This window comes from Ursus maritimus, unplaced genomic scaffold (genome assembly GCF_017311325.1).
Source record: "Ursus maritimus isolate PB19 unplaced genomic scaffold, ASM1731132v1 scaffold_17, whole genome shotgun sequence".
In the NCBI taxonomy this organism is placed as follows: Eukaryota; Metazoa; Chordata; class Mammalia; order Carnivora; family Ursidae; genus Ursus; species Ursus maritimus.
Window position 1 is genome coordinate 58805234 of NW_024424119.1, and position 18201 is coordinate 58823434.

The 18201-nt window shown below is 59.2% G+C and overlaps 1 protein-coding gene across 1 annotated transcript in view; it reads right to left on the reverse strand.

Moving 5' to 3' along the window:
- Positions 1-7068, reverse strand: part of UBAC1 (UBA domain containing 1) — a 20015-nt gene extending 12947 nt beyond the window's left edge. Inside the window, 5 exon segments of the mRNA XM_040632181.1 lie at positions 2292-2365; positions 3257-3307; positions 3310-3342; positions 3345-3372; positions 6872-7068. Of these exon segments, the coding sequence (XP_040488115.1) occupies positions 2292-2365; positions 3257-3307; positions 3310-3342; positions 3345-3372; positions 6872-7009 (324 nt within the window). The 5' untranslated portion in view covers positions 7010-7068.
- Positions 7069-18201: the final 11133 nt, after the last annotated feature.

Below are 18201 nucleotides of genomic sequence, written 5' to 3' on the forward strand. Positions count from 1 at the left end.
GTGCGGGAAGAGCGGCGGAGCATGCACAGAAGACAGGTTGGAGCTGACCAGCGCCAGCCACGCGGACACCCTGGAAACGGGGACCAACACTGTCACCGCGCACGCAAGCGCGTGGCGCTCACCAACAGCCACTCGGTGCTGGAGCGCAGGCTTCAAGAGGACCCTCCCCTTCTAGATGCTAGAGGAAGCCGGGCTCCACCAGACCAAGGGAACAAGTCAACAGCAAGATACTGGATTCCGCAGGCAGAATTCGAAGATGGCCCTAAGACCCCACTCCTGGCAATCACACCTGCACGATCCCAGAGCCCGGGAGCAGGATGGCTGCACCCTGGGCTGAGGTCACGCTGTGGCACAGCCAACTTGAAGAAAAGGAAATGACCCGCCTGGGGAGGCCTGACCTACTCAGGCAAGCCCTGAAAAAGGACGGGGCTCTTTCTGTCGCTGGCTCTGGAGATGCACGGGACCACGTGGCAAGGAAGAGTGGCGGGCCCCATGCGCTGAAAGTGCCCCGGCTGACAGCGTGAGGAAACAGGACCTCAGCCCTTCAGCCTCAGGCACTGCCAACCACCGGAAGAACCTGAAGCAGAGCCTTCCCCAGAGCCTCCACGGAGGAACGCAGAGCAGCCGCACCCTGGTCTGAACCCAGAGCCTGAGTAGAGGGCCCAGCCGAGCCCACCCAGACGGCCGACCTACAGCCCGCAAGCTGTGTGCGGTTTTAGGCTGGTGTGTCCGATGTACCGTGACAGCTGGCCACAGGAAGGGTCCAGATACACAAGGTTCAGAAGCTCTAACACAGGGATGAGGCAGGAAGGCCGGGCTGCATGACAGGCCTGAGGCCCCTAAGGCAGATGGATTTGGTCGGGAGGAGCTGAGGGATGTCTCCGGGACAGCAGGGACTGGCAGACGGCCTCGTACAGGGGACCCTGCTTTCAGAGGGATTTATCAATGCCAGCAAAGAACTTCAAAAATTAGCAGTAAGCCTACAGAAAACAAATAGACAACGTAATTATTAACTCCAGGAGAAAGGGTAAATGATCTCAGTACCCTTTGCTCCTAACAGAAAACAGCGCGTGCTCACTAACACTGATGGAAACCCTGAGATCTTCAACCAGCGCCAGGATCTAACACTCCAAACATCAAGGAGCCAAAGAATCGAAAACTGATATTCTAAGAAATAACCAATTCTGCGTATGGTTTTGAAATCAGAAAAAGAATTACGGAAGGAATGGTTGACAGAGCTACAAGAGGTCGCCTTTAGGGCGCGTGACACAGGTGGAGAAGGATGCTGACCTTTATTAAGAGACCAGTAACGTTATCTGACTTCAAAATACATATTACTTTCACTTAAAATTAACACTAATTCACAAAAACTAACATTAACGTCTTACAACGTTTCACTTCGCAAATATGTGCACAGATAAGAAGACGTGCCAAGTGAGGTCCCCGGTGTGCTGCGAGGCAGCCAGAGCTGCCAGGGCAGTGGGAACCCAGTCATCAGCACTGGTCACCCACAGCCAACACTGTAACCTGAGAACCGCGGTCTGCGCGGGCGGCTCTCAGGGTGGGGCAGGGCAGGCCCAGATCTGTCTCCTGGAGATGGGGTGAGCCGCTGGTCCGTGTGCAAGCTGGCGCTGGCCAGGTGTGGCCACAGATAAGGGCACGCGAAGCCCAAGGCACTCCTCCTGGGCCGCCTGACCCACAGGAGGCCCTCAGATAGCTCGTTCCACAAGCAGGTGCAGGGCCCAGCCCAAGGAGTCTGGCCTCCTTTCTCGGGGTGAGCGCTCTCCCCAGCATTTCAAAACATGAATAAGAAACTCTACCCCATGAGAAGAAAAGGAAAACTGTGAAATTAGTGTGGCTGCCCCTTTAAAACGGCACCACTTTGCACCTGGGCGCAGGCGTGAGGGGACCCCCGGCCTTTCACCGTGCACACACCCGCACTCCGGGGAGAGGTACTGCGCCACTCACCACCCCTTCCCCGCGCACCTTCTCCCCGTCCTGCGGCTGCAGGCCTCGCCCGACGAGAGGCAGACCCGGCAGCACCTCGGAATTACACCCTCCCAGAGAACGTGCCGGACGCACAGCCCGGGAAGCACGGCGTGGAGGCCTCCCTGTGCGCCGGCCCCTGACCAGCATCCAGGAGGGGCTCAGCCACGACAGGAGGCCCCCTGACTGTTGACTGTCGGCCCTGCTGGGTCTGGGAACAACCCGTGCCCAGAACGTGTCTTCCTCATAGGCCGGAGGGCGGGAGACTCTAACAAAGCCTTCCCGTCCCGCCCTTCGAAGCTCACCTTCTCTTCTGCCGAGACGTCAGCCATCGTCGGAGGCGGCGTGGGGGCGCGCTTCTTTACCAACAGCAGCACATCTAGGAGACAAAGACGCCCCTCCGGCTGGTTACCGCGCTCCTCCATGACATGGCGAAATGGGCGCGAGAGGGCCCAAGGTCAGAGCAGCGGGGGGCCCCCCAGCAGCTGCCCAAGCCGAGAGCCCACGCAAGCCCATGCTGCCCGCCTTCCTGCCCGCGAACAGCTTCTGGGGTGCGGCAGGAACCCCGCCGTGGGTCACACTGGTGGCCGGTGGCCCGGGAGGCATACACAGCACAGCCCAGAAAACCGTGCAAAGAACAGGTGGAAATCTTGCAAAATGTCCTCATTTCAATGGGCTGTTTCCTGAGGTTGGAGAGCTGGCCTCCGCCCTCCGAGCTAAGCACCTGGCGCGTGGTGAGGCCGTGTGTGCACGAGGTTGGTCCCGTCCCACCCGGCCTGGACTTGACCTCGCGCTCGGTGGAGCCTGCAACGGACTTTCAAAAGAGATTGTTTAAGAGAATCCCAAAACTAAAGTCACTCTTGACGACAAATGGAAAACCCAAGGTCTCTCCCCAGCGCTCCAGACACTAAGGTAGCAGGTAAATGGACGTGCATGGAGTCAGGCTCCCTAGCCCGTCGGACACCACGGCCGTGACTGCACTCTTTGCCCCGCGCGGCCAGCTCCGGAGGCCCCAGTCTCGCTGACACAGGATTAAAAATGCGCACACATCTGGCTTCTCGGACGGATGCTGTGTGTCCAACTTCGGTTTGTGCTGTTTTTCACAAACAGCCATAATGCGCACTTTGTTTTAACAAAGGAAGAATAAAACCCTTGTAGCTGACCCAGTTTCCCTGCTCAGCCCGCACTGGAACACAGACTTGAGGCCAGGGGCGCTTTGCCTCTCGCTCCCCCGCCCCAGCTGCACCGCCTCGCCACTGCCCAGCCCTACCTTGGTCTTGGATGTTCTCTTCCAGGATTGTTTTGGCATCATTCAGCACCCCTTAGCAGCGTGTATCAGTTTGTGATGGGTCACACTTTGGGGTCTTCTAAGCTCCCATGGGCACACTGAGGGAAAAATCATTTATTTCAAGACAAAATAAATCATAACACTACTAATAGTGAGATCTTTAGACACCAAGTAAGCCACAGCAGGCATTTCCTGGTTACTAGCTAGAAAACTGAGGCACAGATGAGGTCAAAGAATGTCCACGAATGGTGGAAGTCGAACAAAACGCACCTCTGAGCCCCGCAGGCAGCGATCTGTCCACCAACCCACTAAGCGCTCCTGAAACAGGTTCACATGAAACACCCTGCTGGTAAGTAGTGGCACCCTGAATCGCTTCCTTAGTCTGGAAAGATCTGGAGAGTCACTCTAAAATGAAAATAGCAAGTCCACTGTTCCCTGAAAACCTAAAGATCAAAGTATGATCTGTGCACTTTTTCTCTCTTCCAGTTACGCGAAGGGGCTGAGAGACAACAGAGAGAAGCTAGTCCACAGAGCCAGAAACAGGGGCCTGACTGCTTCAACGCCCGCACAAGCCCGAGAGGAGAGCAGCCGGCCTCCGCTCGGCCCTTGGCTCGCCAAGCGGCCACCACACCGACCCTGAAGCCAGCTGCTGGAGCCGCTGACAGGGCCCCTCCTGGGCATTCACAGGAGGCGGACTGGCACTCGGTTACAGCTCACTGGCCAGGGCCCCAGAACCCCAGAACGCAGCAGTGGGGTGGGGGGCACTGATGTCCAGGCCGGAGGGAGTTGCAGTGACACCCAGGACATGAAGGCTTCGGGGGGCTGTCGCACATTCACATAAACTGGCAAGGCTGAAGGGGGCGAAGGTGGAACCCAGCCCATAGGAAGACATACTCCTACCACTCAGGACAGCAGACACCACCCCCTCACTCGTCTTGAATTCGACACTGGCTCTGCTCCCAGAAATACTGGGTGTGCTTCTGCTAATTCTGAAATTTGCAGGCTCGTGGATTTGACAAGTTCAGGATACAGTCTATGAAACACAATTTTCCAAAACAATCCTCATACGGCTCCTGCAACAGCGGTACTCTGCAGCCGACGGCGTGCCAGGAGCACAACACAGGCGTGAGTCATCGCACCGCGCGCCATGACTTCATTCTGGTGCTTTGTTCTCAGCACAAGCAGTCTGAGCAAGCTGAGAGGTGGCAGCAAAACAGCCCCAGAAAAGCCCGTCGCCCGGGCACTGCCCCCTCCCCAGAAGAGCCAAGAGGGGGCTCCTCCTATACCTGATGTCCTGTGTCGCCCGAGACACACCGTCATGTGATCTAAGAAACGTTAACAGCTCACAGTGCCCAGGTTGGACGTCTGCCTTCAGCTCAGGTCATGATTCTGGGGTCATGGGATTGAGCCCCGCATCCGGCTCCCTGCTCAAGGGGAGCCTGCTTCTCCCTCTGCCCCTCCTCCCCGCTTGTGCGCTCTCTCTCAAATAAATAAAATCTTAAAAAAAAAAAGAAAGAAAGAAACAGTAACACCCGCACGAACAGGTACCATGTTATGTAGTGACAATTTCACGAAAGATCTCAATCAATATAAAAACCCAAAAAGAGAAAAGCAAGTGTGGCAATCCATCTCTCTAAGAGTTCTGATAATAATACCCCTCAATGAGAAAGCAACACACTCCCAACAGGACCGTGGGGACGGGTGAGACACCCACACTGTCCCCTTCACGGAGGAAGGAAAAAGTCACGCCAGCTTGAGCGCGCACCAGGGGCAAAGTGGGAAGGAAGGACGGAAGCTCAGCACACGCGGAGCCTCACTGCCTGCAGCAACAGGACATTCAGGGAACGGTTTCCAGGGTGACATTCGAGTACACAACTTGAGAATTCTTTTCTAACTAGTGCGTTCTGGCTGGCTCGGGAGGCAGCGCGCCCTGCCTACAGAACAGGACCGGCTCCGAGATGGGAATACTTTCTGACGACTCAGCTCTCGGGGCCCGTGATTTATGCCGCTCCTCCACACCTGGAGAGACTGCAGAGTGGAATAAAGTCTCAATTTAAAGTAGGAGAGTGCCAGAAAAATCCCAAACGACACACCTCAATCCCGACTGGAATACTAACTATCAGGTACATAATAATTAGCATCTTATTCAAATTGGCTGCCTAACGAAGCCCAAGTTCATTAGCAAGCATCTGTGGATCGTCACAGTTCTCATTTCCTATTCCCCGTCATAAAATAACGTTATGATAGCTACGTAAATTAGTGAGTTAAGCTAAATGCCATCCCCATTTACCCCCTGACTTCTCCCTGCCTCACTCAGCAGGTGGCATGCCACGTCCATGCGGTTCTGGACTGACAATCCATTTCACGTATTCCATTAATTCACACATTTGTTTGGGGCCACTGGGAGCCTGGCCCTGGACATGTGAATACAGGCTCAACCCTTGAGGAGCTCCTGTCCTTGGTGGGTTGCGGGGTGGGGGTGGGGGGACAGCAACAGAAGGACGACGACACAGCAACTCAGAGAGGTTTTTGTTCAAATGCACACCGCTAGACGAACACCCGTGTCCGGCTCTAACAGCCTGGATGCTCGGGGAGCCCCCAGCCTGCTGGCTGAGTGCCGTCCTGGGGCTTCCTACATAGCGAAAGCCCCAAAGAAGAAAGGACTGTACACCTGCCCGAGTGGTGAGCCCGGAGCCCCCTCCTCCTCCATGTTTAGTTACTGACATCCAGCATGTTCCAGAAGAGGGCTCACTCGGGAACCAGAGTGCTCTCTGGCCTGCCATGGACAGTTATAGAACAACCCCAAAGAGCCATACTCACAAGGGAGTCAGGTACCTCTGGGGGTAGTTACCACCATATCCTGGAGTTCGCCCGGACGAAAACATGCCATTCACCACGTGGGAAACCGCACTAAAAGGCTAAGCTACATTCTGACAAGAAAACACTCCATCGTGCCAAGGCTAGTTTCCTTCGGCAGCCAGAGTCAAACGGGCGTCTCAGCCTGTCCGCGGTGGGAAGTTCACAGAGAGAAAGCCATCCAGGACTCATTCCAGAAGTTACAACCCAAGGAACTAACCATACAAGGACTATTTCACGTGAATAAACCGTACAAAGTGGCTCTCCCAGCGAGGAGACCCCTCCCCTGGCCCTACCCACGAGTCAGTGTAAAGGCCACCGGGAAGCGGAGGCTCAGGGACCAGTCTGGCCTCGCCCTAGCTGGGTGGCATGAGCGGCCAGAGCCGGGCCTTGGCCCACAGGCCGGCCCTCGGGGAAGGGAAGGCACCTCTCCACGGTGGGTCCCTCCTTCCCCGGGCAATGCTTCCCGGCTCTCGAGAGCCTGACCCCACGGGCAAGCGAGCACAGCTGCTGGGAAACCACGAGGCCCTGGCACGCGCGGCGACTTCGCGTCTCCTGCCTCAGTTTCCCCGCCCGCCCCCTAGCTCCTCGGGCTGCTGCAGGAGTTCAACGACAGGAGCTCGGCCCAGGGCCGGCCTGGGGAGGACGTCTGGAAGGTGTCGGGGAAGCGGGAGGTCGGGAAGCGGGGCGGCCAAGGAAGGAGGCGGGAGGGGGCAGGCCTACGGTCGCGGCCGGCCTTACGTGCTTGAGGCAGCGCTCCTTGAGCTTCTCCACCGACGTGTCCTCCGCCGCCTCCTCCAGCCACTCGGCGCCGTCGGACGCGCAGATGTGCAGCCGCAGCACCTTGCCCGCGAAGATCTTCTCCTCCTGCACGAACATCGCGCCGCCGCCGCCCGGCCTGCGCCCGCCGCCCGGGCCGTGAAGGTCACCGGGGCGGGGCCAGGCCGCCCGCGCGCTCGCTCGCTGGCCGCCGCCGCCCCGCCCCGGCTCCCCTCGGCCGACCGCCCGTCACTTGCCGCGGGCCCAGCGGTCGCCTGCCTCCCGCCGCCGGGCCGCCGGGGGCGCGCTGTCTCCGCCGCGACGGAAGTGCGTCACACAGCGCGCGCCCGGAGCATGCCGGGAGATGTGGTTCTCCAGCTGTCTTGGCCCACCCGCCGCCGCGCCGGAAGTGCGTCACAGGGAGCGCCCGGGACATGCCGGGATCTGTAGTTCTCTCGCTGCTCCATCCATCCCGCACCTGCCTGCGCTTTGCCGTTCAGGCCACTGCCACGCGTGACCATTGAGTTTGGTGGTTCATTCTGAGTTGGGCTCTAAGTGTAAAATACACAGCAGATCTCCAAGACTTCGCGGGGAAAAGCAATGAAAAATACGCGATGTTGTCTTTATACTGATTACATTTTTTTAAAGATTTTATTTATTTATTTGACAGAGCGAGAGAGAGCGAGAGAGAGAGAGAGAGAGCATGAGTAGGGGGCAGGGATAGAGGGAAAGGGAGAAGCAGACTCCCCATTGAGCAGGGAGCCCCATGCGGAACTCGGTCCCAGGACCCTGAGATGACGACCTGAGCTGAAGGCAGATGCTTCATGGACTGAGCCACCCAGGCGCCCCTGTATTGATTACATCTTGAAATAACAGTGTGAGTGTACTGGGTTAAGTAAGGTGTGTTGAAATTGATTTCCCCTGCTTCTTTTCACTGCTTAAAGAGGTGCCTACAAGGAAAATTTAATTGCACGTGTGGCAGCTATCCCGTTTCTTTTGGACCGCACTGCTCTGGGGCAATTTCTCGAAGTTGGTCCCCAGCCCCGCAGCAGCACCTGCGAACTTGTTAGGAATGCGGGTCCCCCCACTTCACCTAAGCCTCCTGCGTCAGAGGCTCCGGGTGCGGCCCTCAGCTCAGGTGGCAGAACTGCTAGCAGACACCTGTAGCACCCGTCCGGGGGACTCTGCACGCACTTCCTGTAAGGATGACGGTTGTGGAAGCGGCCCTTTGTGCCAGACCTAGACCAGGTGACTGATCTGCAGCCACTCACTCCTCTCATTCATCCAAAACTCCTTTCCTGAGCAGAGACAAACACCTCACGGCTCCCTCTCTAGGAGGCTGGCGGTCTACATGGGAAAGCGGTCCCAGCGTCTGTCCCCTTCGGGCGTTTCCTATCCCCAAGCTGCTTTGTACCCATGTCCTCGCTCTCCGCTAGAATCATTCTGACCATGTCCAAATTTCATTTGTCCAGTCTGGTGTTTAGTAATTGCTTCCATGAGTCAGACCCTCCACTACTCACTGAGCACACAGAGATGATTAGGGTCGGAGACCGGAATTCTGCCCTGGGAAGAGGCATCCCAGTGCAGGAGCTGACGGTTATGCAGACATGGTCTTACGGGACAAAAGGACCCCTGGGCAAGCAGAGCAAGAGAGGAGGGGTGCAGCAGGGGCGTTTATGGGGCCCAGTGACATAGGAGGGCTGAGGATGAGAAGTGGAGAATAATGGAGCAGTGGCATGTGGGAAGGAGGGGGGAGTATCTCAGCACGGCTGGGAGACTGTGGCAGCAAGGGGAGGGGGAAGCTGGAGGCGCCCAGTGGGGCTAGGACACAGGAAGCTGCACTACAGCAAGGGGACCTCACCGGAGGCCGTAGGAGCAGCGGTGCGGGTGGTGGGGGTAGGGAGGAGGACAGGAGCCAGCCTGGACACAGGAGAGAGCCAGGAAGCTGCTGTGTCCTTCCAGAGGGCGAGGCGAAGGCCCTGAACCAAGACAGTGGCGACAGTGGCTTGTGGGCAGGAGAGGCGAGCCGGGCTCGGAAATGCGTCTCATGCAGGGCCGGTGTGGGTGAGAGCAGAATCAAGGATGCCTTGAGCACCTCCAGCATGGGTGACGCCGTGCACAGCGGAGCCGCCGCCTGAGGGAGGGGGAGAAGGTAGCGTGGGAAGGATTTTGAGTTCTGCTCTGCATGTGCAGGGGTGTCCGAGGGGACCGGGCCAGAAGGCAGTTGAATGCAGAGCTGTTTCCTCTTCTAGGTGAGGATTAGGACACACGTGGACACGCAGAGGGAGGACGTGCCACCCAGCTTTGGGGAGTGGTCAGCGGCTGCCCCTGCTGCTTTGCAGGGTCACAGCTCCTCTGGTGGCTGAGCTATGGGGTGTAAAGACCCAGCCTCTGCCGCTGTGCTGGAGCTCCCCACCAGCCTGGCCCGCTGAGCTTCTCCCTGTGCCTAACCCCTGCCCCCCCGACCCAACAGATGCTGGTCCCTAAAGCACATTGTACACCTGACTCATCACAGCCTCTGCTTGCCAAGAGCTCGGCCTGGTGCACCTGCCCCGCACCCCAGCATGTGTTTAATTAGTACCTACTGTGTGCTGGATGCTGCTTTAGGTGCGGAAGTGCAACAAGAATAAGGTGGCCGCCCACTCTGGGATGTGCTCTCAGGAAGAAGAGCCAGTTAGTCTGAACGTGGCCGCCCCGGGGCCTAACGGGGAGTCATCACGAGCCGAGGGTTTCTCTGAATGCGGCAAAGCCATCCTTGGCTCCCGTCCCAGCACCGAGAGTGCCCGGGAAGAGCCCGAGCTGCCCGGGGTGGTGCCAAGGAAATGACCTCCCTGCCCATGGTGCCCCCACCCACTCTGACTCCTGCCCGGACTCAACTCCTGGGCCCCGAGCAGGCAGTGGCTAGCCATAAAGGCTGGAGAGGGTCTCCTGGCTAAGGGGACCCTAAGTCTGACCGAGAGGGGCGTCCACCCTGGCCCTGCTGACCCGCAGGGCAGCGCACCCTGCGGGACCTGAAGCCTCCAACAGCGGCTGCCCAGCGGTGCCTCTGGATGGCCACTAGAGGGCGAGGGCGAGCCGTGGTCCTGCAGGCTCGCGGGTGACTGGCAGGCAGGGCCCACCTGGAGTCCTCTCAGAGACCCAGCTGGGAGCCCGGTTGGCTGGTGCCCGAATCTGAGGGCACAGCAGTTCGGCCAGCACCCCTCTGCAAGGGTAATGGGAACGGGCCATAAAGGATGACTAAGAGTTCTTGTCCAGACAGCAAGAGGAAGGAGGAGTTGGTGGAGGGGGAAACTGAGGCACCCAACAAGAAGCAACAACCCTGTCACCCCTGTGGGTGCCCTGGGGAGCCCAGTTTGAAAAGCACAGCTCTGGGCCAACACCCTGCAGTGGGAGACCCAGGCCCAGAGAGAGGAATGGCGGGCACCTGCTCATTTATCCTGTTCACGCAAATCCTGCTCCCGACGCCAGCTGCCCATGTCTGGGGGGCTCCTGGTTCCCAGGATGCAGCCCCACGCTCAGCTGCCCTCCATCCAGCACCACCCCCCAAGGTCACCAAGTGTGGGAGAGTCCTGCAAAGCAGGGGGCTTCCAACACCAGGAATCTACTCTCACCCAGCTCTGGAGGCCACGGGTGTGGGCCGGGTTGGTCCCCTCTGCGGGGGAGGGTCTGTCCCCGGCCCGCTGCTGGCGCCCCTTGGCATGGAGACGCGATGGGCCAGTTACTGCCCCGTATTCCCTGGGCCTGTGTCCCGAGTCTCTCCTCGTCTTAGAGGACACCTGTCACGGGATGCAGGGCCCACCCTAAATCCAGGATGACCTCATCTCCAGATCCTTAACTGATCACATCTGCAAAGACCCTGTGGCCAAGTGAAGCCATGCTGAGGTCCTGGGCGGGCGTGGGCTTGGGGGTACCCTACTCAAGCCCCGGCCAAGAGGTCACAGGCACCGACCATGCAGGGCGTGTGCAAGCCAGCCGCCCCCCGCCCCCAAGGAGCCGAGGCCTGGGAGCGGGCAGATAGGAGTGGTCCCAAGGTTAATTAATTATTACATTAAAAATTCGCCCGTTAGGGGCCCCGCAAACAGGAAAAGTATTAATCACTCGTTTCCTCAGAGTGACAAGTGCATTTCCCTAAATTCCTATGCTGCTGACTTAACTGAATGCTAATCTCCCGGCTGCTGCCGTCTGTGAAGTCACAGCTCATGAATATTCCAGTGTCACAATTTGCTTTTTAAAAGGACAGACTTATTATTTCATTTTTAAGCTTGCTGTCACGAATAGTAATTTTCCAGGCCCAGAAATAATGAAATGGCAGTGACTTTCCGATCCTCCAGACGGTCCCCGGGAACCAGTCCCCGCCCTATAGGGGACCAGGTGGGGGTGCCGGGCCTCCCCACCATGTGGTCCAGACACACAGTGAGCCCACGGGAGCATCCCTGAGCGAGCAGCGAGTGGGCTGCACCCCTGTCCTTCCCCCGCGCTCTTCAGTTCGTAAGCCGGTGTACCCCTGGCTCCTGACATCCTGCAGCCCCTCTGTACGCCTGGGGCCACAACAGTGTCACCAGCTGTGAGCCGGCCCAGGAGCTAGACAGAGGCCAGTTCAAATCCTGATGCACAGGGATCCCAGGCAAGTTGCTCTGGGCCTCCACTGCTCACCTGTGAAATGGGTCTTCAGCCAGGATTTGACCCAGGCTCACCCAGCGCCAGAGCCGGTGTTCTAAGCCCCTTGCTTCGGCCTCAGGTCTGGAGACAGAGTACCAGGACCCACGGCCCCGACGTTCGGATCTTCGATTTCCATGGAACAGGAATGATGGCACCCCGGGGCAGGCGGAGGAGGGGTACCACCCAGCGGCGTCCCTAGGAGCATCTTCCCGGTGTGATCTCTACCACCAGATGCAATTACAGGCCATTCCAAGGGCCCAACAAACCGCAGCCATTCACTAAATACATGTGTAAGTAGAAATTCAGATGCCATGGCTCCCTTCCACCATTGCTCGTATGGGAAGGAACTCCTTTTCAGAGATGGGCTGTTGGTAGGTGGGAAGCTCCTTGGACCCCATCCATCCCCTGAGCCTCGGTGCCCTCTTCAGTGCTGGCCCCCTGCCCCCAGCCTGTCACCAGACAGAGCCTAAAGGCCCCCGCCACGGCTGTCCCGCAGACTGAGGGGGAACCTCCTCAGCATGGCCTCCCGTCAGCCCCCAAGGGGGACCAGCCCCACACCCCCCAGGCCTGCCTCCCCACCCACCTGGGCTTCCTCACGCTCTGCACCCACAGAGCCCCCGCCCCAGCTTGTACTGCCCCCCCACGACTCCCGAGACTCCACTCAAGCATCCCTCTGCTGCAAAGCCCACCCTGGCTGCCCCTACCAGGCGTGAGTCCCCCTGCACCCGAGCTCAGGCCTTTCTGTTTCCCTGTCTTCACTTCTGCGTCTCCCTCCTCACTGGCAGCGCTCACTGTTTCCTGGACCCCAGCCCCAATACAGTGCTCGTGGGAGAGCAGGCAGTCGGCCAGGTTCTTGTTTGTTTTGAACGAGTGAAGAATGAATGAATGAATGAACAAGTCACTCTGGGCCTCAGTTGCTCAACTGTGAAATGGGGGAGGGCTGCGACACAGGTTTACTTGGAAATAAATAGGCACTGGCAAGGTGTGACCCCCGAGAACTCCTCTCAGAGCATCACATCATGTCTCACTTTTCCAGAACACAGCTACAGAGGGTGTGTCCAACCTGGGGTCTTGACCTCCAGGGGCCCACGGTGCCCTCTGCTGACAGCTGAGGTGCCGTCATGGGGCCCCAGGGATGGGATTGACGCAGAAAGTGGACATCTTATGGGGCTGGACGCTTCTCCTCCCCAGAGGACCCAGCCAGCCAGCGCTGAAGCGTGCTCCGATGGGCGGGCAGCGCTGAGCACGCAGAAGGCATCACCCACCCCCGGTGAAAGCCACTGATCGGACCAGGCAGCTTTACCGTAACTGGACGTCTTTGTCCCTGGGATCTTGTCACAGAGAATCTGAGTGGCCAGGGCCTCCAGGGGCTTCATTTCCGGAAGACTGTGTGCTCTTTGCTGAAATGGCATTTGTGGAACATGGGGTGATTTTTCACAGGGACGCCATTGGCGCTGGGGCGGAGGGGCTGGGGGGACAGAGCTGCTCACCCGGGAGTGCTGTTTCCAGTCCTGGACGGGGGCATACATGCACACCCCTTGCCCCCGGAACAAGAACGGCACAGAAGCCTCTCCCAGGGGCTGGGGCCACGCCACCGCAGGGGACAATGTTGGTGTCAGGAGCTCTCAGGCCAGCCTCACACAAGAGAAGCAGGCAGGCCTTCTCTGTCCCCTGTCCCGGCTTCATCTGCACCTGCCTGTCTGGTTCCAGGAAGCCTCCGGGGCGCTGGGCAGAGAGTCAAGAGACCTTTCGAGGGCCAGAGGCTTCCTGAGGTCATGCACAGTCATTACAGAGCAGGATGGGACCCAGGCCCCCGAGAGCCTTTCCCAGCTGGGGTGGTCCTCAGGGGCACAGCCTCAGGCAGGACTGCCCCCCCGCCCTTGCTGGAGAAGCCCTGCAGAGCCCGAGGTGCAAGGTTCTTGGGAAACGTCACCAAACACCTGCCCTCATTGCCAGAGCAAGGGGCAGGTGGGCAGATGTCAGGAAGGGCCCAGCATCTCCTGCACCCAGACCCCCAGTCCGGGTGCGGCCGTGTCTCTCTCCGAGGTGCTGAAACACTGCCCCGGCTCAGGCCACTCCACTGACCGGCGTCATCCCGTCCGTCCTGTCCGTGGACTCCTGTCCAGCCCCTCCACCCACCCTGTTCACCATCCTCATCTGCTCATTTTTTATTTTTTAAAATTGTGGTAAAATATACATAACATAACATGCACTATTTTCACCGTTTTTAAGCGCACAGTCCAGGGCCGTCAAGCACGTTCACACTGTCGTGCAGCCGTCCCTCGTCCGTCCCTAGCACATGACATTCATCTTCCGAGAATGAGCCTCTTGTCCCCATTAACCATTGACCCGTCCCCCACTCCAGGCGCCCCGCCGCATCTGTGGGTCCGACTCCTCTGGGGTCTCCTGGGGGTCGACCCTTCAGGACCGGTCCCTCGGTGCGGGGCTGATCTCACTGGGCACCGTGTCCTCCAAGCTCATCCACGTTGTAGCAAGTGTCGGGATTCCTTCCTTTCCAAGGCTGAATCACATTCCACATGTGGACGGACCGCATTTTGTTTACCCATCCATCCGTCACTGGACTCTTGGGTTGTGTCTACTTTCTGGCTGTTTTGAATAACGTTGCTATGAACATGGCCCACAAATACCTTCTCGAAACCTGCTTCACTTCTTCCGGGGACGTACCCAGAGATGGGAGGGCTGGGTCGGATGCTGGATCTATGTTCAGTTTTTGGAGGACCCCCCATTCTTCTTCCACGGCGGCCACAGCACTCTGCTTCGGTGCCCACAGCACGCAAGGGCTTCCAGTCTCCACACCCTGGCTGACACTGTTGTCTTCTGGGTTTGATGGCAGCCCCAATGGGTCCATCCTTCTATTCTTTTCCTCCTGCTGTTTTTTTGCTTTGCTTCAGCTTGTGCGGAGTTTTCCAGGGGCAGGCATGATGGTTGAGAGCACGGTTCTGGAGCCAAACCGACCCCAGCCTGCTGTCAGAAGAAAGGAGGGAAGGCCCGTAAGGGGCCAGCAAAGTGCAAACAAGGGAACACGGCAGCTCTCTCTATTGTCAGCATGACCTGGGCTGGGCTGTGTGTTTAGGGAGGACTTTCACGCAGAGGATGGCTCACACGGGTGACCCAGCCACCGGGAAGCCATGGAGGGGGCTCCACCCTGGCCGCCCCCCTCTGAAAACAGCACCTCTGGGGGTGCGGGGTGGGGTGGCTGCAGCCCCAGAGCACCTCCTTTGCCTGCTCTGGGCAGGCCTCCTCAGCGATGATCTAACGCTTCCCAGTTCTGAGATAATGACCTCTGAACGTGCACAGAAGAGCTGCTGTCTGGGCGCCCCCGAGGCAGGAAGCATCCAGCACCGATTCTGGGAACACGAGCCATTTAAGTGACTGCCTTGCTGAATATTTCATGATTTACATTAATGGCTTTCTGGTGTTTTTCATAACAAAACTGTCCACATTATGATGGGTTAAAATGTGGTTATCCCGGCCACTCTCCCTCCGCACACCCTCTCAGAGCGCCGGCCAACATCCCTCTGTCTACCCGTCTCCTCCCCAAGAGCCCACAGGCCCCTGAGCCCGCATGTCCTAACCCAGGCTCCCCTCCTCCAGGACCCGTGGTCCTGCTCGCAGCAGGGGCTCAGACACCGAGATGCACCCCACAAGCTGACCCGGGGTCTGGGGCTGAAGGGATCCACACAGACCCCCGTCACATGCTCCCTGAGAGCACCTGGCACCCCCAGGAATACACCTTTGTAATTAAAGCGCACAGTTTATCAGATTTCCTGAGTTTTTACCTAAGTCCCTTACCTGCCCAGGTCCCATCGCGGACCCGCCTTGCAGGCAGCTGTCTGCTGTGGGGGCTGCTTCGGGCCTGGACAGTTGTTCAGACGTTCCTCGTTTTTGATGACCTTGATGACTGTGGGGAGCACAGGACAGCGGTTTCGTGGAATGGCCCTTGGCTGGGAGTTGTCTGACATGTTCCTCATGACGGGACCGGGATGGGGGTTTGGGGAGACCCCAGAGCTGAGGCATCCTTCTCAGAGCACGTGTCAGGTGCACACCATCTGGCAATAGGCCAGACGGTGACCTTGGTGACCTGAGTGGCCAGCAGAGGCGCGGTGGGCAGGGCTTGCCGCAGCGCCCATGCCCGGAGGCCTGTCTCCCCTCCTGCTCCGTATGCCAGCGTGGACTGTGCAGATTTACGCCGCACTTTGGCTTAGAGTGTGACACGACCCCCCGTGTTGGTCACTCTGTTCCTGTTTGGGCCCCTTGAGGCTCTTCCAGGTTGGCGTCTGTGTCCCTTTGACACGCTCCCTCAGTGTTGGTCTGTTATGCCCCCCCCAGACACTTCTTTAAATATATGTTTTTAATTGTGGTAAAGGACATAAAACATAAAATTGACCATCTTAGCGTTTTCAAGGGCACAGTTTGGGGGTGCCAGACACACTCCCTCCGTCCCCAGGATGCACCACCTTCTGTCCCCACTGAACAGGGACCGCTCCCTTCCCCCAGGCCTACATGGCTGCCGCAGCTCAGCACAGGTGCTACCGAGGGGGCTGGGCCTCAACTTGGGGGGGGCAACAACAGGGAGAGTCCTGCCCCCCACCCTGGGGCGGGGGTGGGGAGGGCACAGGCAGGGCCAGGGTGCCCAGCCAGCCCTGGGGCTCAGGGGCTCTGGAGGCCTCCGCCATGGCCTCAGGCCCACGTGCTCTGCAGGCTCAACCCACAGGACCCACAGTGTCCTGGGGTGACGGGAATACTTCAAGACTCCTGTTCCAACATCCCCGAAAACAGAACCGTCGAGAGCTCCTTAGAGGTGCCAGGAAAATACACTGTCAGCAGGATGCGAAGGAAACAAAATTAATTTCTTCCAAGCAACGCATGGCCTTTTCTAGCGAGGTCTAACCACAGGGGCTTGCTGGCTCCTCTCCCACCTCCGAGAGAGCCCTGGGTCACCCCAACACTCAGCAGCTGACACCTCAGACACCCGGGCCCAGCTCCGTAGGCATAGTGTCCAGATTGGGAGAAACGGAGGTCCCCCAGGTTCCAGCCTGAGGACAGGCTGTGAGGTGGTCGGAAAAGCCCTCACTCTGCAGGCGGGGGAGGGCCGGGTGGGGGGTCAGGACTCGGAGCGGCCTCCCTGGAGGAGGTGTGGGGGGGTGACAGCTGGCCCCCACAGCACGGGGGAAGGTGGTCCTGAGGTTACACAGCCGCCCGCCCCCCGTGCATTCCCATCAGGGCCTCTGGGAAACTGAGGCTCGTGGATGAGATGACCTGCACGGTTCACCCCAGAACCTCCCTGCAGATCCTGGGATTCTGTGGCCTGCACCGTGGCTTTCCCACCCTCGGGGGTCCTGGGGCTCAGCCCAGCCCGGGTACCTGGTCCTAGAGTGGGGAAAGGGAGGCTGGCTGCCTTGGGGATTGAGGGAGCTCCCAGGGACCTCACAAATCCCTCCTCCTCCCGTTGGGTTTGTGCAACCGCCGGAAGCATTAATGCCAGGGACGCCCAATTGTAAATGAGTCAGGAACCAGCAGGCTCAGCACATGGGCCTCTCGTCAGCCGGCTGGGGACCTGGCACGCAGCCCAGGTGGCAACAGTCTGTCTCAACTGGGGGCCACGTGGAACCCTCTAGGGACAGAGTATCGGCCCGTCCTCGTCTTGTCCCTGTGCAGAGAGCCAGGAGGCCTGGCCCACCCATGCCCCACTCAGCCCCAGGACACCCGAGTAGCATTCTGCTTTCAGGGGTAAGGATGGACAGTCCCACCCTGGTCACACGGCCACCAGGTAGTGGAGGCAGGACATGCACATCCCTCGGCCCTTCTGCACCCTGGGCCCCAGTCTATAGGGCAATAGAGCCAGGCTGGCGCAGGGACGTGCCAGGCTGCGGTGAAGGGGGGGTGGAGATTCAGGAAGGCACAGGGGACAGAGTGCAGGTGACCTCGGTCCCCCATCTGCTACAGCGGGCACCTACCTGGCTGTGCTTGGCCCCCGTCACTGATGTGATCACCACCCCACCCCGGGGGAACAGGCCCCAAGAGATGGAAACACGGAGGCACAGAGAGTGGTGGTGGCTGCTTGCACCCCCACGCAACCTCCCATTCCCCCAATAGGACCGAGACTTTTAGGGAGGTGGCAGGATGTGGAGGGGTCTCCACTTCAAGTCATCCAATTCTGCTGTGACTGGGGGCCTTCCTAGGACGGTCACAGGGCTCGGGGTGGGGGTGGCCATGGGGAGGCCCCAGTCCCCCTCCGTCCCCGCCCCCCCCCGTAGCCCCCCTCTCCCAACTCCCTCCCCCACCCCTCCCCCTCCCGCAGCTACCCCTCCCCCAGCCCCCTCTCCCACCCCTCCCCCTCCTGCAGCCACCCCTCTCCCAGCCCCTCCCCACCCCCTCCTGCATCACACACACACACACACACACACACACACACACACCCGCTGGCCTGGACGTGGTGGCATTGAGGGCGGCACACATGCTGCGTTCAGATCAGTCCCTGCCGAGGAGGTGGTGGGAACACGGCGTTCCCTTGGTGCCTGGCCAGCCGGCCTGTCTGCCCTCCCTCTTTCATGCAGGCACTTCCCACAGAGGCAGCGAAGTTCCTGGACACACACTGTCCCCGGCCCAGGCCCTGAGGAGGCCTTGGCCGC